Genomic DNA, 25154 nt, shown 5'->3' with positions numbered 1-25154 from the left:
AATCATAATTAAATCAATGAACACCCAATAACTAGAGCAGAGTCACCCAAAGAGCATAGAACTGAAGCTCAGAACTATTTAATCAATGAAAAAAATACTTCAACGGACTAATGAGATTTAGTAAAGGGTTTGCCACTTATTTACATAGTCATGCATTTAGTCAACAAGCATCTGAGTGGAAACCACATATCAAGGTCTATGCTCGTTATTGGGAATAGAAGCCACAATTGAATGTACTCAAAGTCTACTTGAGAAACCTTAATATTATACTGGAAATACTCTTAGACTATCAGTGTGTGTCCAGCACTCTCTAAGCACTTTAGAAATGTGAACTCATTTAGTCCTCCATAACAATGCTCTAACCCCATTTTACAGATTAGGAAGCTGAGGCACAGTAAGTATAAATTGCCCAAGGTCATACCACTAGTACCTAGAAGAGCTTGCATTTGAACCTAGGTAATCTCACATCAGAGACCACACAAATGACAAACATGTCATGCTTCCTCTCCAAACTGAGGTGTCCCCATATCAGGTGTTGAACCTCAGACACTGTGTAAAAACCAGGAATTGTAATATCTTATGGGTGTTAAGTACCAAAATAAAAGGGTACACTCAAAGTGCCCACTGTAGGGAGGAATAATTCAAACTCAGGAGTTAAAATACAAAGTGCATGTTTCAAGTCACATTTATTATGAACAAATAAATATTAGTTGGGGTTCATAAAGAACTCTGCTGTAGTTCCTTTTAAAAAGAGCAGAATAGCAGTCAATGGGGGGAGGGGGAGGGAGAGAAGGGGGATAAGTAAGGGAAGGGTTTAGTCAAAGAACATATATAAATGACTCATGGACATGGACAATGGGGAGGGATATGATTGCGGGAGAGGGGGTGGGTTGGGTAGGGGAGAGAAATTGGGAGAAAAGGGGACAACTGTAATTGAAAAACCAAAAATAAAAAAAAAAATTTTTTAAAGAGGCAGCACAGAAATGGAAATCAAGATTTAGGAGAACAGAAGTCTTGTTTCTAATTGTTATTACACTGTGAACTATCATGTCTGGTACCATGGTTCTTAAACAGCTTCAACTTGGGAGCTGTACACAACCAAACAAGCAACACCCTGTGAGGACCAACTAATAGCCCTGGGCCCACACACCCTCCTGGTGATAAAGCTCAGAAGAAACTCTGAGAATAAGAGGTTCTGACACAAAGTTACTTGGCCAGTTCACAAACAAAGTGAATGCCCAGTTGGCCAACCTCTTGGAATTGATGCTGAGACATACCAATGGTTCTACAGGAGACAGAGGGAATGGAAAAAGGAGTAAAGAGATTGGTCCACCCTGGGCTCAGCTGGGGTCAGCAGTGCAGAAAGCAGCTGGGGATTAGCCACAGTGACAGAACAGGTATCCAAACATTGATGCCCAAGAGCAGAAGTCAAGTGAGAGTGCTAAACTATACTCATAGACTGACAAATGAGAACAAAAGAGCCAGTGATCAAGGCTGAAGGACAAACAGTGACCTGAATCTCAATGTCTTAGCACCTGTGGGCATCTGGAGACCACTCTGATGGCACACAACCAGAACTACAAGAAACCAGGGAGCATAATCACCTTACACAGGAGAATCCATCATCTATTAAGTACTTATCACAAAAAAACTATACTAGATGAGAATATGGCAGGGAAGAAGAAATTATATGGAGACATCCACACACACCCAAAAAGAACAGAAAGTGACCACTTACTCCACCATGTTGACAGCTGATACTGACATGGCAGAGTCACACAACCTCTCGAAGTCTCAGTGGCATCTTTGGTAAGACAGGAGTGAATGACAGCCCCCACCTGAGAAGCTGAAGGCATTAGCTGAGATAATGCACACACGTTGTCTGGGGCTGATTAATGCTCAAAGAATGTTAGGTATTATCATCACTACTGCCTACATCGATATTACTATCATGATCTCATGACTGACCACAAAAAGAGCTTACAATCTAGTGTGAAAGATATCAAGAGTGAAAATCAGTGTTGATAAGGAAAGTATGGAGATGACAGAGTGTGGAGACTGGGGTCAATTTCAAAGTGTCCCCTACATCTCACTCCAGCATCATATTTAAGGTAAAAAATAATCCCAGACTGGGGCTAGAAGAGCAGATGAATGGAATGGTCCAGCCACCAGCGAAATTGGACTGTCCCCTATATCATCTATCTCAACACATGGTCTCTATGAATTCATCCAAAGATCATTTTTGAGTCAATGATTTAAGGCAGCAGAGAAATCTCAAGTTCCATTCCTTCTAGGAGGGCATATAAAATTCCAATCCCCAAGCAGAGTGGTCATTCTTGAGAGGTGATACTGTATAGGTGAGGGGCACTGTTAGACAGAATTACAATTACCCACAAAAGGGTAGGAGGCACACAATATCTTTATTGTATTTCCATTGGCTGGCAAACTATTTAACACATATCTACCAGCCAGTGAATACTGGCTACACAAATGAATAACTGATGTTATAATTTTTATGTGTAAAATTGAAATAGCTGTGTAGAGCATCTACCTATTTAACTCAGTTTCTCGAAGGGTCAAGTAACTAAGGTACCATCAGAAGAAAAACAACAGACATACTATGTTTATAGAAATATTTCTGATAAAGAAATTAAATAAATATCTGGTTTAACTGGCTTCTGATGCAATGTCTTAAACCATAAGTCACACATATCCATTCGCTTTAACCACAGGTCAGATTTATCATTAAGAACATCAGTGTATGTTCTAGGTTAAAATATAAAGAACATTCAGGACACTAGTGATGCGGAGAAAGGTCAGTTTCCTTCCATAGTGAGGAAGGAAGATCCTCTATCTCAGTTCTTTCCTCCCTGCCTTTCCCCTGACAGTGGCTGCTCCTCTCTCTCACCACCACTGCATGCACCTGCCTCCTCATCCTCCTCCCAGCTTCTCCTTTTATCTTCTCTTGTCTCTGGTTCCTAAAGAAATTAAAAGCAGAAGCCAGGCACCCTATATTTTGGAAAACTTCCATTTTCAAAATCATCTCTGCTCAAGAAAAATGTTCTTTTCCTTCTGGACAGAAACCTGACAAAGTGCTCTGTTCTCTGTGTAGCCAACCACTTGTTGCTTCTGAACTCCTGAATTTATTCTTTGTCCTACGCCCATCCCCCGTCCAGCAATTGCAGGGTGCTGTCCTGGATCCACGAGTTTACTCAAAGACTGACCTCTGGAAACTTTCAGGGTAAAGGATAAAAGTTATACAATTATGAAACAACTCCTACCAACTTTTTGCATAGCGGTACACTGTGAAGACCTTTCCTAGCCTTTCCTATCATACCTACATGAAGCCACAGCAGTAATAAATTCAAACGCATTATGTAATTCAGGACACTAATAAGTCATAGGCCTACACCTTTATTAATTCATGTTTAAATATTTCAGAGTTCACAATATCAATGAACTGAAGTTTGTGCTCCAACTACTCACTCACTGATATGCTTTAGTAAGTGTTATATGTATGCACGGTGCTATTTAAGGTATTAGGATGCATTAAAACGAACAAGCAAACAAAATAAAACAAAGCATTCTGCTTTCAAGGAGGTTAAAATCTAGTTAGGAAAGTGAGTTATATATATCTCAGACATATACATTTCCCAAATAAATCAGGATGCAAACAAAATTTCAAGGGCTTGACCCTACTTAAGGAGTTAGGGGGTCTATTATGGGAGACTTAGAGCTCAGAAATTGTTCGTATAGAAATATATACTGTTAATTGTAAATGAGTCATCTATTCATCATATTTCATCATAATAGGCCCCTAAAAGACCACTCCTTGGCATCATGTAGAAGTTATTCCTTAGAAATATGTATTCCAAAGTAATAAATAAGAGCTGGGAAAGAGCCTTAGAAATAAGCTACTCCATGTCTGCGGTCTTGGGAGTTCAAGGTCTCACCCATGGTTTCAGAGCAGTTCCTCATATTCACTAAATTGCCGTGCTACACCGCAGGCCCCAGACGCCAAGTCCTGTGCTTTTCCCAAAACCCCACATGGATCTGTTTGCCTTTCTTTGCCAGCCAGTCTAAGTCAGCAGATTTTCTACTCAGAATAATGCCTGAAGTACTAGAAATAAAGTATACAATAATCAGACCCAATACCAACAGGATTTACCCACCTCAGTTGTAACAACTATCTGTTTGACCTTCGGTCTTTCCCACTTCCACTTCATGCTGTACACTGGGCCGTGGACAATCTACCTACAAGATAGCTTTGAATATGTCCTTATTCTTGCTTTCCCTTGCCTTTGGAATAAAGCTTTTAGCCAGGCATTCAAGACTTGATATTCTTGAGAGAAATTCTAAAATCACAACATTCTCAACTACTAGTCCTCAGTAATTAAGCCCCTTATTCCAGCCAGATGGACATAATCCTGATCAGGACAAGAAAGAAGTTGTCAGGCTTCAGTCTACCCACTGTCCTTTGCCAGGCTAAGTCACAGGAGGCACAAAGCAGTGAATTGTCTTTCCAACCTCAACTGTAGCAATGAGGTCTGGTCTGACCACACCTTGCCAACACAGCCAAATTCTTCAGACTCCTCACCTATGCCACCTCTTGGGAGTAATGAGCTCACTACAAGAACCAGGTACTCTCTGGAGGCAAGGTTTGCCATATTTAGAGCACCAAATGCTTTCCTTCCCACTGGAGTTTGAGTTCTTCAATTTACCACACATGCTTTGTGCCTCTAGGGTCCTCATCTATACAACCTCATCAACTCTGTCTTCTCAGAAAAGGCCCAATATTTTGACTCCATCAGTGCTGGTGGCCAGACAAGCCTCCAGCCCAATGGTCATCTGAACCACTACTTGAAAACTTTACCCCACACTTTAAAATGCCAGGCCCAAACATGGCAAGGCATAGCAAATACTCATTTAAAAGGGTTTTTTTTTTTTAATACTATCTTGATAATGCTTAACATCCTGATCTTTGAGGCTGCAGCAGCACGTGCGTGGCCCAAGTATACAGAAGCATTTCCACTTAAGCACCATCTCCCCACCTTTGCCCAAACATGTACTGTTTTATAAGTGTTTTCTCCCATCATCACTGCATGGGAAATTTAGTGTTCAAAACTGTACACCTCATTATATTAAAGCCTAAAGGGAAGTAACTAAAATTTCTATTAAAAAATTTTTTATTTACAAAAGTATATGCTAAAGAGCTTATTATGCAAGAATCTGCCTAAACAACATGGCCATAACCAAGAACATACCACCTGAGACTGGCTGCTACATGAATGTAGGTTTGATATGTATGATGGTACATAGTCCACATCCTCCAAGTAACAGTCACATGAATATCTGCCATGTGATGATCACTGCTATTACACATTTTGTCTTGTAATTTCAACCTATATATTGATAACTTATATAAAGTATTATTTAAACATTTATATTCTACAAATCTACTCTCCGTGAATCAGAGTTTAAGGAAAGGCAATATGATTTTCAACAGCACCTACAGTCCTACCAGAAAGTAAAGATGAGTGATCATCATCTTTGATTTTTTTGCGAAATAAAAGAAAGGAACTATACAAATGGAGACAATTCATAATATTTAGGGAAGCCATTTTCAAAAGAGTCTAAATATGAAATTTTGAAGTAAAAGCAAGAAAGTGACACTGGGGAGACTGCCTTGACCTTAGGGGAGAGAAACCAATTCTGTACCACCATTCCCAATGTTCAGTGGATTGCTGATGAAAAATAAAAATACTCTCATTTAAATGTTGATATTTCTGGTACGTCACTTAAAATAGTGATATATTTGGGTTTGTAAAATACAAAATGATGTCCCTAATTTTTGTTGCAATTTTTTTCTGTTAATCCGATTTCCATCATTTTGATTCCTGCTCTAAGCATACTAATAGTGTGATGTCAACTGGTGTTCTAACAGTATATTTTAAATAAATTTTGTCACTGCTGTTTTAGAGAAATCTTTTAACTTCAAGATTAAGATAAGTACAATCTTTTGTAATTAGATTATCTTTAAAAAATAATTTTTTTTAAAAGGAACAGACTTAAAATATTCCTGTTGTCAGAGAAGTACAATTTATTCCAACCTTCTATTGCCAGATCCTAAGTAGGTTCCCAGTCAATGACAAAACATTCTTTCTTTCCCAACTTTAATTCCATGGCAACTGATTTGTTTGTTACTCCTTTTTAATAAAATAAAATCTTGGGTGGAGATTATGAAAAAAAAAAAAGTTTTGAAGCTCATCAATTTGCAGACCAAGAGAAATAGCTTTTACCTACTTAGGGAAACAGAATCTGAACTCACTGTGAACATGTTTCCTACACCATACTTCCCCAAACAGTTATCGAAGTGAGGTCTATGAACCCCTGGGGGGTCTTAAGGTGTTTTGAGGTCCACAGGACCAAAATTTTTCCCCAAGTAATTCTAAAAGGTTATTTACATGTTGTATTTGTCCCTTTACAAATTTACAATATTTTTAATCTTTTCAAAAATACTTCTAAATGTTCAAATATATCAAACTATCAAGTAGAATTTTATAGTTCATTCAAAAATAAAAGAAAATGAATACCTGTTTTATATTTAAAGATGGACATTAGTTTAAAAGGGAAGATTTGCTGCTGCACATCCATTAGGGTAGCTTTATTTATATATATATATATATATACATATATATATATATATATATTTTTTTTTTTTTTTTAAGCAAGAAAGAACAAAAAAGCAATGTTGGCAGGAAACTGGAGAAACTGAACTGAAATGTAACATGGTGCAGCCAGTGTGGAAAACAGTATGGCAGTTCCTCAAAAAATTAAACATAGAATTACCTTATTATTCAGCAATTCCCTTCTGGGTATACACTCAAAAGAACTGCAAGCAGGGACCCAAACATATTTGCACAGCTATGCTTATAGAGCATTATTCACAACAGCCAGAAGGAGGAAACAACACAGGTATCCACCAGTGGACAAATGGATAAATAGAATGTGGTATATACATTCAACAGACTATTATTCAAACCTAAAAAGCAAGGAAATCCTGACACATGCTGCAACATGGATGAACCTCGAAGACATTAAGCCAAGTGAAATAAGCCAGTCACAAAAGATAAATAGTATGTGATTTCACTTACATGAGGTACCTACAGTAGTCCAATTCACAGAAACAGATAGTAAAATAGTGATTATCAGGAGACAGGATAGAGGAAGTGGGAAGTTGTTTAATGGGTAAAAAGCTTCAGTTCAGGAAAATGAAAAAGTTCTGGGGATGATGGTGGTGATGGTTGTACAACAATGTGAATGTACCTAAAGCCACAGAACTATACACTGAAGAACAGGAAAAATGGTAAATTTTATGTTACATATATTGTATAACAATAAAGAAGTCCAGCACATAAAAAGGGGGGATTAGAAAACCTTCTTTCTCAACAGCTCAGCTACACCATCTACATCTAAAGATACTAAAAACAGGCAAAACTAATACGCCAAGGGTCTCTGATCCATGGAAGGGAAGACTGTACTAAAAAAAGAAGAAAAAGAAAAACAACTGGGTAAAACTGAAAGCAGACAAAGACATGAAAGTTCTTTTTTTCTTGTCCTTAACAGATATTGGTAATTTACATAATTGTGTCTCGTGCAAAGAACATTTTCAAGTAGTTAAGCTGTAGCGTCATTTTGAAATTAATCGCTAAGAATTTAAAGGAAAAGAAAGTGAATATTTTTGAATGCAGGCATGATGAGCACTTTTAAAATCCAAAAATGATTACAGCTTTTCGAAAGGAGACATGAAAAAGCCACTGAGGCACCTTACAAGGTAAGCTATTGTGCTGCATTAGCTGGAGAAGTGCACACAATAACCGAGACACAAGAAAGCCTCGTACAACTGACAATGTGGAACGCCTGCGAGTTGATGTTAGTTTTTAAAAGTATGACAGTACCACCTCCCAGTGATACAGTAACTCCTCAAGTGAAAGATCCGGCAGGAAACATGAAGACTGAGTTAATATCTCATCTGTAGAATTATACCTCTTGCCTTACAAGTGGATTAATCTATAGATAGGACTGAAATTAAGGTTTCTTTGGTCTGAAATGACTACTTGGTGCTGATACTGATGGAAGCATTTTTTTTTTTTTTATGTGAATGCCTGACAATAAACACTGGTGCTGGAATAGTCCACATGTTGAATAACTTGTTGGAATCTCATGGTTTATCCTTGGAATAATGATGTGAACACTTACATTGCTGGTGTGGAAGCGATGGTGGTAAAACTGCTGGTGCCTAAACAGTACTGGTAGTCACCATATTCTTCACTGCTACTCATGTGACTTAAAAAGGTAGAGAGGGACAACTCACAAAAGTCCTTGATGAAGAAACAAGAGTATGATCAATCTTAAACCTTTGATTTCATACCTTTTTGACACTTTCTGTGAAGTACACAAAAAGTACTTCTACATAATGACATACAAAGGCCACATGTATGATTGATTGAGTTGAGCTGAACTAACTGGTATCTTCATGGAGCACCATTTTCACTTGAAAGACTGACAGACAAACTATGGTTATTTATACAGGAGCTTTTGATAGATATTTCTCAAAAATGAATGATGTGAACATAGGCACTTCATGGAAAACAAACGACAGTATTTGTTGCCAATGATAAAGCAAAAATTTAAATTTTGGAAAATTTGTATCCACCACTGTGAGCTTGATTGCTTCCCGATACTATCACCTTTCTGATTAAAATGATGGAAATATAAGTGTATGTCGTGTTTTTAATTGTATAAGGAGATGTGTCAGCATTTAGAAGATCAGCATAACCCAGTAAACCAATGTTTTCCACATGACCAATGTACTATGCCAAAATATCATGCATGGGTAAAATATCTATTCAAAGTACAACACAAACCAATGAACTGTAACCCAATAGAGTTTGAAAATTTCATTGGTATGATTTCAGATTCCACATTGCAACCAACTAACCTTTTAGAAACCATCACTTACTGAGATCATTCCCATGATTATATTATCTTATATAAGATTCCATCTTGCTTCAGAGATCCTCCTTGCTTGATGCCATAATCAACTAGGTTGGGAAATTCTACGTGATATGGAACTGCAAGTGACTTCTAGGAGCTGAGGTTAAAAGCCACAGCCCTCAGTCCTGCAGCTACAAGAAATGAATTCTGCTAACAACCTGAGGGAGTCTAGAAGCAGATTCTTTCCAGTCAAGCCTCCTGAGAATATAGCCTGAGATCTTGAATGTAGCTGGTCAAATTCTGAGAAGAGGAAGCAGTTAAGCTTTACCCATGTCCCTGACCCACAGAAACTGTGATATCATAAATGTATGAGAAAGAAAGATAGAAACAAACCTTCACGTATTGGATTTGCATGTAGAACACAGAAGCCATGTCTACTATTATCTGAAAAAGCTATTAAAATATTCCTCACTCTTCCTACTACATACCTGTGTGAGGCAAGATTTTCTTCATATTATTTCAACCAAAAAAATACATTACAACAGATTACATGGGAAGGCAGATTTGAAAATAGAGCTATCTAATAAGCAAACATCAAAGAGATTTGAAAAAAAAATTACACTGTGCTACTGTTATCACTAAATTTTTCTTGTTTTAAAAATACAATTATTATTCATGACAATAAGTGATCTTAACTTGTCATAGGATCTTTAGTATATGAAATCAATTAAATGTATCTTAATTTCTCAGTTTTAATTTCTAATACGCTAAATAGAAATTGGTATAGTCGACATAAAAAGCACTCTCAAGTCCTCTAAAATGTTAAGAGTTTGAAAAGGAATGTTGAGACCAGTAATTTTGCAACATTTATATTTCCTTTGTCTCTGTCCCATGAAACACCTCCTTCTCTTTTCCTCCACTGGTCTAAATTCTATCAAATTTTTTGACGTTTTGCCATGCCAGCCTACTGTGAGCACACTGCCTTCTGAATGCCCAGAGAACTCACCTGGCACCTAGTTGTGGCTTTCTTAATTTTCAATAGGTATACATGTCTCTCCAACTGGGTAGTAAAGCCCTAAAGAAAGGGGACTATGCTGTGTGGCAAATGACAGGTGCTCAAAAACACCCTCCTGCCTTCTCCCAGCTAACTTAATTATGGGCTGAATGGGAATGGAATTCAGACAAGCCACTGGGCTTCAATCAATACTTGAAACAGCCACACCAGAAAGGACATAGGATGAGATGGAATTTGGTGCAAACATGAATATCTAAAAGGTCACCTGAAGAGGTAGGTAAGATAAATGTTTTCATGAAAAGGGAAGTACTAAATGATGTCAGACCATAAGATCTTTATTTCTCAGTAAAACAAAAAGCAAGTTATCTGTGTACCATTTTGGAATTTTGCAGGAAAGAGAGACAGTGAGAGAGAGAGAGAGAGACTGTAAGGAACTGACAGAATTCCCCCAATGACTCTTACTGTGAAAGCAGGGGAAATGCTTAAACTGAATAACAATTGTTTATCATTTGAACTGTGTTCCCCCACAAGCTAAGAGATGTCTCAGGCCACCAGGAGCTGGAAAAGGCAAGGAAGGCTCCTCACTCTGAGGTATTGAAAGGGGAGCATGACCCTGTCAACACCTTGATTTTGGACGTCTAGCTTTGAATACTGTGAGAAAATAAATTTCTGTTGTTTGTGGCACTTCATCATGGCAATTCTAGAAAACTAAAAGCAATAGAATGAAGGACCCCCTCATTATCCAGTCACATTTCCAACTAGCCCTTCCTCACCCACAATAAAAAAGATGAAATGCAACTCTAGTAGCAGCAACTAAAAAAATCTTTTAACTAGAAATTCCTGATGTGCAGTTAGATTTTTATAAGGTTCTGAGAAAATGTCTCTGATCAGACATTGCTGTCAAAACTCAAGCCCACTGAATCTCTATAAATGTGCCTTTAAATACAGAGACAAGAATTATTTATCCTTCTTGCATTTCCTCAACAATTTGCTACAAAAGGAAGAAATCCAGAGCCTAATATTTAAAGTCACTAATACTGTTACTATGCCATGACAAAAGAAATATAGGATGACAAGCAAAACTCTTTCCATTTCTCCAAAATTTCATGAACCCAGCCTGATGTCTAGGTCTAGGCCAGAAGGACTTTAAGCTGACGTGCTGGGCATTCACGAGTCTCAAGATCCAAGTCTATATATATAAATTACTGGGCATATAATCCAGAGAAAAATTCCTTTATACACTTATAGTACATGCTTGACTTTAGGAATTTACCTTCAGCTTCACACTTTATCTCGACCTATAAAGCAATGGGATCTTGGCACTATGGGGATTTTTGATGACCCATCCAATGTCCTCTAAACAGAAGGTAGCCAGCCCCACTGGGTTTCTAAATATGGGCCCTAAGCTATTAGGGGACAGTGAAGTCAATTCAATGTGTCCCAGCAACTTTTTTAAGTAAAAATAATTAAACTAAACATACCAGAGGGCGTCATTCATAGTAAAGGTAAGTACCCTCATGAAACTTTTATTTCAGTTGTGTATATGTGCTGTAGGACTGTAGGTGATGGGTTATGAAAGAAAATCTTATTATTACGGTATTTATCAGTCAAAACCCTGGCAGGAAACAGATGGTTCACTCAGGCACTTAGGAGTATAACAAAGGCACTATTTATAAAGGCTTGCACAGGGTTAAGGGAAAACATTGAAGGATAGTGCTCCTAACAGCGGTGAGCCCTTGCCATCATCTAGGAAGCAGGGGGCCAGAAAAAGAGCAGATGCCAATTCAGTAAACACAGGGAGGGCTGCCGGATGGGACCTCCAGCCTCCAGTACAGAGAGGTGGCCAGCCCACAGTGACCTGGCAGGAAGGGAGCTGTCCACCCTCCCTTCTCCTGTGAGGGCCTCCCCAGGGCTGACCCCTACCAGAAGCCAGAGAGCTAGAGAGTCCACACTTCTCAGGCTTTCAGGTCACAGAGAGAGCTGGGAAAAGGTTAGGAGTTCATCTGGAGGAGCAAACAAACTTCCAGACTCCTGAATTTCTATAACAAACGTCTTAAAAAAAAAAAAAAAAAAAGCACCAATATACTCCATGCATTCATCAACTTGGTCCGAACAGTTTTATTTCTGGATGCCACATTTTTTTTCCACATCTGCCCTCAAATTCCACTCTTGCATCAAGGCTCTAATCCGATGCCAAACAACTGATGCAAGAGATTAGCATCTTGATGAATGCATGATTTATGAGCTCAGCCAGGCCCTCAATGCTGCCAGGCAACCCCTTTATCTGTCCTCAGTCTCCCACCTGTCTTATCCCTACCTAGGGGTCTCCATGAGGGCACATACCATGTCTTACTTGTCTCTGTATCCCCAGGCCTCGGACAGAAGAACTAGGGTGTGGCCATTGAGATGTCTGTTGAAGAGTGATGACAGACACCTCACATTGCTCTTTATCCCCATTTCCACCCCTAGAGAGTCAACTCTCCAGTCTGATTACCTTGCCCAAAATGTCAAAGACAATTTCTGATTCTGCCTCAATATGTCTAACCTCTACTCCCACGGCAGGGACATGGACCAGTGCTCCACCTCCAGTCTCAGCTCCCTCTGTCTCCATCCTCCAAAGCAAACCATACAAAACAGCAGATCACAATATCAGCACCCTGCTCAGACTCCTTAAGCTCTTTAGCTAGTCACAACAAAGGCCTCCAGGCTTTGACCCTGCCTTCACCGAAACAGACCCATCCCCTACTACTACTCCCTCCCACAATCACCCTTGGGAAAGTTTCCATAATATTCTCCTCCTCCCCTACTCAAAATGACCACTTGTTTACCTTCAGTCAGATACAGGCTGTCTCTCTCTCTCTTCCTCTCTTTCTCTTCTCCCTCCACCCAGTACCCCCACACCCTCCCCCACCCTTACTGAACTGGCAAATGTCCATTCATCCTTCAAAGTCTTGCCTAAGTATAATTCCCTTGGTGAAACTTGCACAACTTCCCCATCTCTCTCCACTCCAGGCAAAGTTGAAGCCAGTCACTGCCTATGTCCCCCACTCTAGGGCTCCTCTACCACACTGTTTGTCTATTTACATTGTTCTCTCTGCCCTTTTAGTCTAAAATCTGATAGAGGCAGGATCTGTGCCTTATTTTATTCTGTATGTCCAGCATAAAACACAGTGCTTGACCCAAAGCCACTCTCCAAATCTTCTCTTACTGACAGAAGTGACATTTAGATTGTTAGATTGTTATGGGCAAGCATAGCAAAGCAGCCACTGCTTAGACATCTGACTGAAGCCTCACTGAGTATATGACATACATTTTATGTGATGCAGATGAGATTAAGGGACTATTGTTATTTCCCATCATTCTTAAAAGTCTTCTGTATCTGTATCCCTTCTCCAAAACACTCCACCTATCTGTAAAGAGGAAAGAGTACAAATTATATCTATATACCCCTTGTCAAAACCTGTTTTGCTTAGAGATCACTCTAGGGTTCATGTCTCTATAAAAGAATAGTGGCAAAACTTACCCTAAATCCCCCTAAAGAGGTATCAGAGTCTATTACTGAAGCACCCCCTAAACCCTTAATTTCTGCCTCGCATAAAGCAATAAGATGGGTCTGATCATTTTCCCTGTCAATGTGCTTCTCTGATCTTACTGGTAGTGTCTTAGCCAAGAGGTGCGGACATTTCTGTTATCTGCCTCTATTACCAAGTGGGCCTCACCAGCTCTTCTTCTAGGGCCCAGGATCACCTGGTGAGTTTAATAACCTCACCTGTAGGCAGAGGACAGGGGCAGTATGAGGGGTATTTGCCTGGATGATACTTGGCACTGCATCTGATAGGGACTAAATTGAGTAAAACCTTCTTAAGCAGCTGTCTCTTGGTACCCACAATTCCATCTCATTGCAATCCAAAAAGTGAGGGTCCAGCAATCTGAGGAATGACTGAGAGCAGAGATTGGAGGCAGACCTAATTAGGCAGCCCCTCAGACACAGATACTATGCCTCTCAAAAGTAAAGAATCCATGCAAATTGAGATAACTCAGAATCATTTTAAAAATCACCATGAAATTAATGAGTATGACACTGAAAATCAAATATTGTTTAAATATAAGAGACAGCATTTCACAAATCTTCATGAAGCAGAAACATGATGTTCCTCCTTTGAAGTTCAGAACTACAGAGCACTCAGTCTCAAAAACCTGACAAGTGAGTCAACCTCTCTGAATTCAAAGCTCTTATTTAAGACAATCAGCATGGCAGATATAATGGACCACTAAACCATTGCCTGCCGTAAATGTGGATATGCTGAGGTATGTGAATGCAACCAAGAGAAAAGTTGCACTTAGTCTTCTTTAAAAAAAAAAAAAAAAAAAACACTCACGCCTACTATAAAGATTCCAAACTTACAAAATATTACTTTTAATACAAGGCTGGTCCCATTTTTATGGGGGGAAAAAAGCGACATGAGATTTAACATAATTTAACAAGTGTTTATTGTATTCACACTCTATCATCAGGTACTATGCTCAAAGCAAGATAGGAAAATTAAAAAGACCCACTGTTTATGCATGAATACTTTATAAAACAGTAGTGAAGACACGATGGTTGCAGTATGAGGCAGAGCCTGAGGAGTTGCTTACCTGGACCCAAGTGGACTGCTTTCCCAAGCCCACTGCATCTGGATAAGGCTCATGACTAGTCTCACCAGTGGGATGCTAGCAGAAGGGATGTCTGCCACTTCCAGGCCAGGCCCCGCATCTCCTGTGGCCACCTCCACACTCTCTTTATTCAACAGTGCGCACAGTGCAGATCTACAGAAAACCCAAGGCCAAAGGGAAAAGCAGGAAGGAGACTGTGTAGGTCAGAGCCCCACCTCCCACCCAGAAAGAGAACCCTTTGCTGGGATAAGCTCCTGTCACTTGGGGTGGTCTGTTAAGTTAGTAGACCCTGACTAATAAACAGTAATGGAAGAGGTAGTGTCCAAAATGAAAGCACAAGCATGGGGAGCTCTGGGCACACAAGAATTAGGGAAGAGGGAGGGAGGAGATTTTTAAGCAAGAGGAATCTGGAGCCTCATCCCGAAGGATGAGGCAGGATTTACCTGGGGTGAGAGAAGGTGTGAAAGAAGACTAAATTGCATGTAGGAGTTTAAAAGGGATAAAGAAGATATTAGACAGGTAAGCAACGTTCAGGTTTTCACCTAATAGCAATGGGGAGCCACTTAAATGTTCCCAGCAGTACTCTAGACATGATCAGATGTGTGGCTGTAAGGCTGTCAACCTGAAACCAAAGGAACTTTCTGAACACCCAGAATAGAAGGGAGGAGAGGTCACCGAGGAATGGAGAATTTCCAGGTTTCTGAATTAGACCACCAGGTGAATGATGGCATCCGAAATGGAGAAATGGGGACAAGCAGATTTAGAGAGAATAGCCTGGGCTGGAACCGGATGTGGAACATCAAGGGGGTCAAGTTCAGAGGCAGGTGGATACTGGGGTCCATAGTAAGTTCAGGGCTAGAGGTGTGTATTTAGGGATAGCTGAAGCCATGCAATAGATGAGGTCCCACTGAGAGCAAAGCCAGAAAGAACCCTTACATACCAGCACACAAGAAAATAAATAATTTAGGGAGACCCTGCAAAGACTGAGAAAAGACATTTTAAAATCCTGGAAAGTTCATAGGTAGAGAGAGTTTTAGAAGTTTATTAAAAATCAGGACTGAAACCCACAGGTTTTGGGTACCAGATCTTGATAATCTTTTTGGAAGCAGTGTAGCTGAGGAAGGTGTGAGAACTGGGGAACTGCGGTCATCAAGTGGGTGACTAAGGCCTTAACAGAAATATCTAATTTTCTAAAATCCTCTCCCTTGTTAAATTCATTGAAATATCTTTAGACTCATGCAAATTGAGTAACACATGACTGTATTTGTAATAAAACTAAAACTACATTACAGTGGCACCCAAGGGCCGTCCCAGTCTGGCCCCAGCTAGTCTGTGCCCCACCACTCCTCCCTGGGCTGTGCTCAACTCTTCACAACTCTGCCAGCCAGCTGATGCCTTCTCACTTTACTCCCTCCACCTGGAATGCCTCATCCCACTTTCTATCTGGCGAAGTCCTCCTCGTGCTTCAGAACAGCTTCAACGTCTTCTGTTTCAAAGAGCATTCCTTACCTACACTGTATCCCAGCAAACGCGCCACTGGCTCATTCACATGTGTGTCTCATCCCCCCAGAAGGTTGTGAAACTCATCAAAACCAGCGACAGTGACTGATGAATCTTCATATTTTTATCACCAAGGCTGGCTGTGTGACCAGTTACATTAGTGGACCTTCAAAGAACTAAACTTCCTATTAGTCAGCTTCTTGTGTAACCCTCTCCCTTGAATCTAAGCTGAACCTGTTACGTGCTTTAACTAATAGAACATGGCCGAACACACCATGCCAGAAGACTTGCAGGTTTAAGCCTTAGAAGCACCTGGCAGCTTCCACTTTTGCACCTTTGGGACCCCTGAGCTGCCATGTAAGAAGTCTCAATACCCTGCTGGGAAGAGGTCATGTGAAGATGATCAGATGCAAAGAATACATGGAAGAGAACCCAGGAATCCAGCTCTCAGCAAGAACCAAGGCTCCAGACATATACTCCCAGGCAAACCATGACAGCCAACCTCCAGCTACTGAAACTATCCTGGCTGGGGCACTAGTTTCAGGCGCTGTCTCTTAGATCTGCTTCATGTGAATGCAGATGCCAATCTTGAACATCCCGGACCTAGAAAACATTACACTGAGCCCTCTCCACGTATTGTTGGGTGTTATTTTAAGATACTACATCTTGGGGTAGCTTGCAATGTATCAAGAGATAACTGCAATGAATGGTGAGGGACACATAGTAAGAGAACAATTTACTCAATGAGAAACTTATCAACAGCTTACCATGTACCAGGCACACTTACAGGAGCTAGGGATTCAATAATGAACAAAACAGACACAGACATTTCCCTTTATTGAACTAACATTCTAGTGGGGAGAGACAGACAATAAATATGGTTAAAATAAGCAGCATGGTAGCTCTGTGGAGAAAAATAAAGCAGAAAAAAGCAATACAGGGGGTGGCTGGAGGGGTTATAATTATAAATAGTGTGGTCAGGAAAGTTTCATGGAGAAGGGAACAATCTTTTAAGATGGAGAAGATAAGGGAATCAGACGGGTGGATTCCTGCGGGCAAATATTTCAGGTGGAGAGAACAGCACATAAGGCAGAGCCTGTCAGGCATGTTTGAGTAACAGCCAAGATATCAGTGTGCATGAGGGAGAGTGAGACCAGTAAAAGTCAGGTCTGAATGGTAAGACACAGTGTCTTGTAGTCCCCAAGACAACCCAGGTTCAGTGATTCACTAGGAAGATGCGCAGGACTCGGTATATAGCCATTCTCACAGCCATGATTTATTAAGGCAAAAGGAGAGAAAGCAACAGTAGGAAAGGGAAAAGGCACATGGGTGAAGTCTAGAGGAAACTAGGTGCAAGCTTCCAAGGGTCTTCCCAAGGTGGACCCACCCCCTGCAAGCAAAGAGTTTTAACAACCATGTGAAATGCTGTTTACCAGGGAGGCTCATTAGAGACTCAGCATCCAAGATTTGCACTGGAGGCTGATGACATAGATCCCTCCTCTACCTCCTCTACCTAGCATCCCAAAAATCCCAGACCTCCAGAAGAAGAGCAGGTATTCAGCACAAACCATATTGCTTGCATAAACAGTTTTGGCATAGTGAGTTATTCTCTCCAGGGAATGGTGGAAACCCTTCACAAATCTAAGTTCCTGGATGCCACTAGAGGACAAGCCTTGCTAGTAGGGCTCAGGCTAACAGTTTCAGGGCAGTTGACTTTTTCCTGCACAGCTAGGCAGATCATGCAGCACTTCACGGGCCATCTGAAAGAGTTGAATAGAAGAATGAATGACATGACACCTGGCTTGAATTTCAAATGATCACTCTAGCTTCTGCCTTGAGAAGAGATTGTAGCGGGAGCATAAATAATAAAAAAAAAAAAACAAAAACAAAAACAAAAAAAAACTAAAGTCCATTTGGGGTGGAAAGCAAGCCCAGCATGCTAACAGAAAAGCTAGAGAGACGTGGTCAGATTCTAGATACATTGTGAGAGTCAAGTCAATATGATTTGCATACTGATGGCATATGAATAATAAGAGGAAAAAGGCAGTCAAGGGTTATTACAAGAATTTCTGGCCCCAGCAACTAGAAGGATGGTATTGTCACTTACTGAGATGGGAAGACTGTGGGAGGGAGGGATTTGGAGAGGGAATCCGGAGTTCAGTTTTGGGCACATTAAGTTTAAGGCGCCTCCTTAACACCCAAGCAAAGGTGTCAAGGAGTTTGGAGTTCAGAGGAAAAATCAGGAGTGTCTCAAAAGAGATGAAGCCATAATGCTAGATGAGCTCATCCAGAAATGTCTAAATCTCACTAGAAATGTCTTGAGTTTTGTTCACCACTCCTTGTTGGCCCACTATTCACCTAATACCAAAAACAGAGGATGTAGACATCATCTTGTTCTATAATTCAACTGGGTTTCACTTGTGTCTAGATACAGGATTTAGGATTCTAAAGGCTCTCTCTACTACCTATAGATATGAAAGAGGAGTAAATAAAGATCCCCTTCTGATGGCAAGGTTCTCAACAGAACAGACAGCAACGTCTATAATAATGTCAGGTCAAGGACTGCCTGGGATCTCAGCTTTAGACCAGTGGTTTGCAAAGGCAGTTGAGAGAAATCATCGGAGGAGCTTTGGACCCAAACTGTCCATTAAGGTAAGTCCCTTGAGACTATTTAAATTAATTAAAATTTAAAATTTAGTTCCTCAGTGGCACTAGCCACGTTTCATGTATTTAATAGCCATACATGGCTAGAAGCTACCCTATTGGAAATCACAGACATAGAACATTTCCATTATCACAGAAAGTTCTATTGGGCTGCACTGCTTCAGACTTTCCAAGAGAGGACCAAAGTTCTGCATTTTAATACACCCCTTAGATGATTTTAATAATCAATCACCTCAGCACACACAGTCTCGTAAAAACCTGACATTCTCATTTGTCCCACACAAATACCCTGGGAATGAATAGCTGGTTAACAGCCATTTGAGCACAGTGCTCTAAACTACAAATCAGAGTTGTGATAACCCCACATGGGACAATTAACTTAGTTCAGGTGAACTAACCCAGGGATCCCCAACTTCCGAGCTGCAGACCGGTACCAGTCCAGGCCTGTTAGAAACTGGGCCACACAGCAGAAGGTGAACTTGAATGTAATGCGCTTGAATCATCCCGAAACCATTCTCCCAGCCCCCCAGCCAATGGAAAAATGGTCTTCCACGAAACCAGTCCCTGGTGCTAAAAAGGTTTGGGACTGCTCAGCAAACCCTATGTGTAGGCCACTGGATTATACACGGGGGGAGGGATGGGGAGAGAAAGGTCCGGGGTTCACAAATTCAAAAGCCTCCCAGTAGACCAGTCAAATAGCAATAATGCATTAAGTGGGCCATAAGCAAATAAAAATGAGATAAAATTTAAGCATGAAGAGAATAATGTATACTCACTTTGGGGAGGCAATAATAGAAACTAAAGCATCCCTCCTAAAGAGAAAAGAGATGGATGTCTCGGCTCCAACTAATGACTGCTATGTGGGAAAGTAAAGCTCAGAATTGTCAGTGCTTCTGTTTTGGTTTTCCCCAAAAATGATAGAAATGTGTATTTTTTTTGCATGAAATCTCAAAATATTTAAACATGACAACTAAGTGAAAACTATTACACTGAGCAGAACTGTAAAAGTGCATCTGTGGGTCACAGCAGGTCCCCAGGAGCCCTGTGTTTGCAAATCTAGAGGCTGATCAGTACAAGTCAAGTAGCAGAACCAAAACCGAGTTAGAAGCAAGTGCCATGCTTATGGTGAGTCAGTCCTATCCACACGTTGGGAAGAACACCTAGTCCACACATTACAAGAGGAGAAAACTGCACAGGAAATAAAGCTCTCAATAAGTCAGTGCCCCCAAAAGCATTTTCAATGTTCTGGTCCTAGTTTACCCATAAGGAAACCTTAAAATACGAAACAAGGCATCAAAAGCTGAAAGAGTACTAGCTTAGTCCTCCACACTAGTCCCGTACAGTAGCATACCAGATTCTCATTACCGATTAGATTCTGATCCCACAATTAATCAAGAAATAAAGTTGCTGCTCTTGACTTGTTCCTATCTGAGAAGTTGGTCTCAACTTGTAAACAAACACATTATTCAAAATGTATGAACACAGAAGAAATTCATTTTGAAAGGTTTATCAAGTGTTTGATTAATTTTAAAAAGAAAGGAAAAAAAGAAAAAGGTTTTCTCATACAGTCTGATCCACAAATCAGTTTCTGAAAAATACCAGCACACCCATTATCCTATAAACTCAATGTTCATATTATCTCATTCATTTTAACCATTTTAACTCCTGAATACACCACACACTCATTACTAAACAGGTTGTGCACTTCGTCCTCATCTAGTGTGTGTGTGAATGTGTGTGTATATAACAAATGTTCAATTTAATAAATTGTTTGAGCACCTGCTGAGAGGGACAATTGCTAGTGACAGATTGTTCTATAGATGTCTGAGACACAGAATCTGCCATGAAAAGAGTTTAAAATGAGTTCGGTGATACCCATATTAGTGGTTATAGACTGGTGGTTCTCAACCCTGGCTGGGTATTAGAATCACCTAGAATGCTTTTTAAGATACCTATATTCAGGATCCACTCCAAAGCCAGTGAGTGGGAATCTTGGAGAAAGGAACTCAGGCATTTGTATTATTTAAAATGTTAAATGTTAAAATTAGAGGTGACTAATAATTAGCCAGGGTTGAGCCCCTGCAGGATATGTCTTGATTACCCCTTCACCTGTGACACATAATTTTGATGATAAATTAAACTAATTACTCAATGATCCCCATCTTGACTATTTAAGAAGACAATCTCCTCTCCACTAACTACTTAACTAAATTGGATTTAGAGCCTGGGACACTGATAAACTACCAGAATCCAAAGACAAGTGATCCCATAATTCTCACCCATTAGTCAATTCAGGCCCCCTGCCACTCCACCACCCACCCCCCCACTAGAGTGCATGAAATGGGAGGGCGTGAGGAGGCGGCAGAAATGTCCACATCCCAGATTTCAGAACATAATTAAAGCCTTCATCAGCTTCTTCAGCATCCTACCTCTTCTGGCTTTATCTGATGCTGAATCAGCTGGTTCCCCACATTCCACAAATACCAGTCTTCTCTGTTTTTTCTCAGCAAGAGGTGAATACTTCTCTGATGATGCCTACAAAATCCAGAATGGCCTCCTTGGCCTTCACTTACCCTCCAAACTTTAGAAACCCTGAATCTATCCTCAATCTTGAAATCTGACTTTCTCCCATCTAAATTATTCAGGGCCCCAGAAGAAACCTACTTAATTACATTCAGTTCCCGCCAAATTTGTTTTCTATACAGCACTCTCTACCTGGATGCCTAAGAGGAAGATTTTTCATACTTGATTTGCAAATCCCACAACATTTGCCTCAGATGTGTACAGTATAAGATAATTGAGAGGAACTGTGGATGTCCCACCTCTCCACCAGAAACAAAATAGCTATCATTATGTTATTGTAGCAGTTTTCAGATGGAAATGTCTTTTTAAAACAAACTGTAAAAAATAAACAAGGTGGGGAAATTCAATGCATAATAGCCTACTGAACTGTATAGTTCATGACTGCATAATGACCTGAAGACACAGTTCCTGGGTTCAAACCCCAGTTCCACCATGTACTAGTCACATCTCAGTCTCCCTTCCCCTCTCTATTAAATGGGAATAATAGTACCTACCCTCATGGAGTAAATCATTTAATACACGTAAAGCTCCTAGAACAGTGCCTGCATATTGTAAGTACAATTCATGTTAGTTATTACTACTGCATGCAGGGTTTAAAACCTTGCTGTCCAGGGAAACAAGCCTTTTACATTGTTTTTACTGATTTAAAGAAGTGAACTTAATGAGAAATTATTTTTCAAATAGAATTTTGACATTTTCGGTCTGTTCCCATTATTTTCTAAATTCAGTGGATAAAAGCATGGAATTTGTCAGAGTATCTCTTGACATTTTAGTTCCATTAGGAATTTCCATTTAATATTAGTTAAGCCTTATTATGATTACAATATTATTTAAAATGAAACTATGGGAGAGAGATATTTGGGGAGGGGAAAAATATCACTTGCCACTTATTAAATTAAGATTTTAAAAGCCAAAGAAGGGAGGGAGAATTTATAAGCTGCAGGTGACCTTTAAATGCCACATTCAGTAATATATAAATGTAAACAGAAAAATGTAACGTCTGGTAATAATGGTAACTGGATCAATACAATTACATTATGGGTTCTGTGATATTATAAATTATGCTTTCAGTCCAGAATATCAATAGCTTTTTAACACCTTTTAAGAGCAAATTATAATACATTAAATATCATCTAGTTAAGTTCCCTGTTTATTATTTATAATTTACTTCTTAAGCTATAACTTATAGCTTACTTCTATTACTTAGCTCCATGTACTAAACTTCTAAATGTATATGATTTTAGGGCACAAATTATTTTTAATAATGAGTTAAAAATAAAAATAAGTCATCGTTTCATTAAGACAACCTTTTGATAAGATCTACTTTAATAATTAGTCTAGAATAACTTTGTTACTACTAATCTTAGCTTACTTTCAGAAGTTAGTAAAATATGACTTCAAAGACAATTGCTTACATGTGTAAATCTCAACTTAACTGAATTACACAATGTAAACAACACACACTATTGTAACAATGAAAAAAAGCATTAGGGTACTCATTAGTTTTATAGGCCACTTTGTTTATTTTCCCTGCTCTCCCTCAATTCTATTAGTAAAGACTTCAGCTTGGAATACCATATTTAATATATTTACAGTCCTCTCACTAAACAATTCTCAAATGCTTGGCTGATCAAGGCAACATAGACATGTATCTATCCAGAGTAATTTTTTTCTCTGTATAATAATTTTTAGTGGAGGCACAGAAGGTGCAGAGGGTTTTCTTAAATGCCAAGTTGTATATTTGGGAGAAACAAAATTATTTTTATGCCCTGGATAACCTATAAGACATTAAAATAAATGACATCTTTCCATCATTAAATTGATCAACACAGTATTTCTACAGTTCTCACAGTGTGAGAACAAATATTGAAAAGAACAATGGGCCTCTAAAGCAAGCGTTTATGACATGCCTGTTTCTGAGGGTTTGGGGCATACAAGATGTTCTTTCAGAATGCCTTCAATGCTTTCTTCTCCATTGAATACACAGAAGTCCAGTGTATGACTCAAAAACCTCACATGAGTACTAGTGTCCAGCCAAGTCTTTTTGAACATGCATTCCACACTAAAAAACACTCTTCCTGAGCTTCACTTAAGTTTACATGTTTCTGAGTTCAGGGACAGAGTTAGGGACAGTCTAGGTCGTCATATCAATAGCCATCCAGGACATGATACAGACCCCGTACATAGTAGATGCTCATGAAATGTGTGGCATTAAACTATAAACACTTGACATATGGACGAGTTGGTGTAAGCAAATAGAATCCGTCCACCCAAGTTCCTGCCCAATTAGAGAGGACAGCTCACGAGGTTGAAATTCCAAGGGCCCCATCAGTTCTAACTTCCCAGTATGTTACTTGCGCCAATCAATTTCCTAACTCCAAAGAGTGTGGCGGGCCTTGGTGGGTCCAAAATTACACCTCAGGTCAGCAGCACCTTCAAGAGTTCTCTTGAAAAGCGTTCCCTCAAACAACTTTTAAAGCAGTGCTTCTCAAACTCCAATGGTCATTCCAATCACCTGCAAACTTGTTTAAATGCGGACTCTGAGGCAGTGAGCTTGGATCAGGGTGCCAGACTGTGCATGTCTAACCAACCCCCAAGTGGTTCCCATGCTGCGGTTCCTCCCACCATCCTTTGAGAAGCAAGGCCCACAAACTCCCAAAGACATCCAGTTCATTTATATCAGCAACATTCAAAAGTTGTAGCCACAGGTAGTAACAAATCAAGTTGCATAGGAGCTCTGCGTCCCGTGAGAGTCGGCACCAAGTCCTCAGGGCACCTGGCAGGTGTCTTGGCCTCCAAGCGCTTGCGGCTATACCGCCCGTAGCCGCGCCCCCCTTCTTCCGCCCCACGCGCGCCCCCAGCGCCGCGCTCACCTTCTCCCGGGTCTTCAGGTACCGCTGCAGCGCCTGCTGCGTGAGCTCCCGGACACGCAGCTGGCCCTCCTTGCAGGGCACGACGATGCCGGTCCTGCCGAAGCACACGGTCACTTTCATCCTGGCCCCCGGCGACCACGCTGGGCCTTGCTGAACAGGTGTCTGGCTCCGCGGGTGCAGCCCCCACTCTCTGGGGACGCACGGCACGGGCAGGCCCGGAGACCGGGGGCTCCTCTCCCCGGCGCCCCCTCAGGGCCCGGAGCTCGTAGCTGTGCCCCTTCGCTCCGGTGAGGCAGCCTCCGGGGGGGCGGGAATCTGGGGTAGGGAAGGCAGCGGGAAGGGCTACCTCCCAGGTGGCGGGGGATGGAGGGAGGGGGGGCCGGAACGGCGGCACCAACGCTGGGCTCCTCCTCCGGCTCCAGCTGCAGCTCGGGCCCGGCCGAGGTGGCCGCTCTGCGCGTACCAAAGCGAAACTGCCGAGCCGACCCAGCCCTGGCTCTGGTCCTGGCCCTGGCGGCGGCGGGGTCGGCTCCAGGCCCCGGGCTAGAGTGGGCGGCGGCGATGGCGCGCGGGGCCGGAGTTGGGAGGAAACTTTTGCGCTGGTCTCAACTCCTCCGCGGCGCGCGGCGCTCTGGGCTCCCGCGGCCCCCGGGCCGGCCTGGGCCCGGCTCTTAAAGGGGCCGCGGCGCTCCCCGGACTCGCAGCTCACTTGGCGGCGTGGAGCGGGGACTGTGTCGGGCAGTAACTGGAGCCCGGGAGCTTGGTCCCCTCATCGGTCTTTCCCTGGCTCTCTCCCTCCGGCACACACACACGGAGCTCTAGGGAATTGTAACGGGACCTGAGAGCTACCCACCAGGGGACTGAAA

General features: G+C 41.1%; 1 protein-coding gene across 1 annotated transcript in view; it reads right to left on the bottom strand.

Annotated features, from left to right (window-relative positions):
* Positions 1–24934, bottom strand: part of PARD3B (par-3 family cell polarity regulator beta) — a 966908-nt gene extending 941974 nt beyond the window's left edge. Inside the window, exon 1 of the mRNA XM_090282860.1 lies at positions 24289–24934. Within this exon, the coding sequence (XP_090138986.1) occupies positions 24289–24408 (120 nt within the window). The 5' untranslated portion in view covers positions 24409–24934. The remainder of the gene's footprint in view (positions 1–24288) is intronic.
* Positions 24935–25154: the final 220 nt, after the last annotated feature.

The sequence above is a fragment of the Furipterus horrens genome, unplaced genomic scaffold (genome assembly GCF_987537825.1).
Source record: "Furipterus horrens unplaced genomic scaffold, mFurHor1.1.pri manual_scaffold_1, whole genome shotgun sequence".
NCBI lineage: Eukaryota > Metazoa > Chordata > Mammalia > Chiroptera > Furipteridae > Furipterus > Furipterus horrens.
This window is presented reverse-complemented; position numbering and strand designations above follow the sequence as displayed.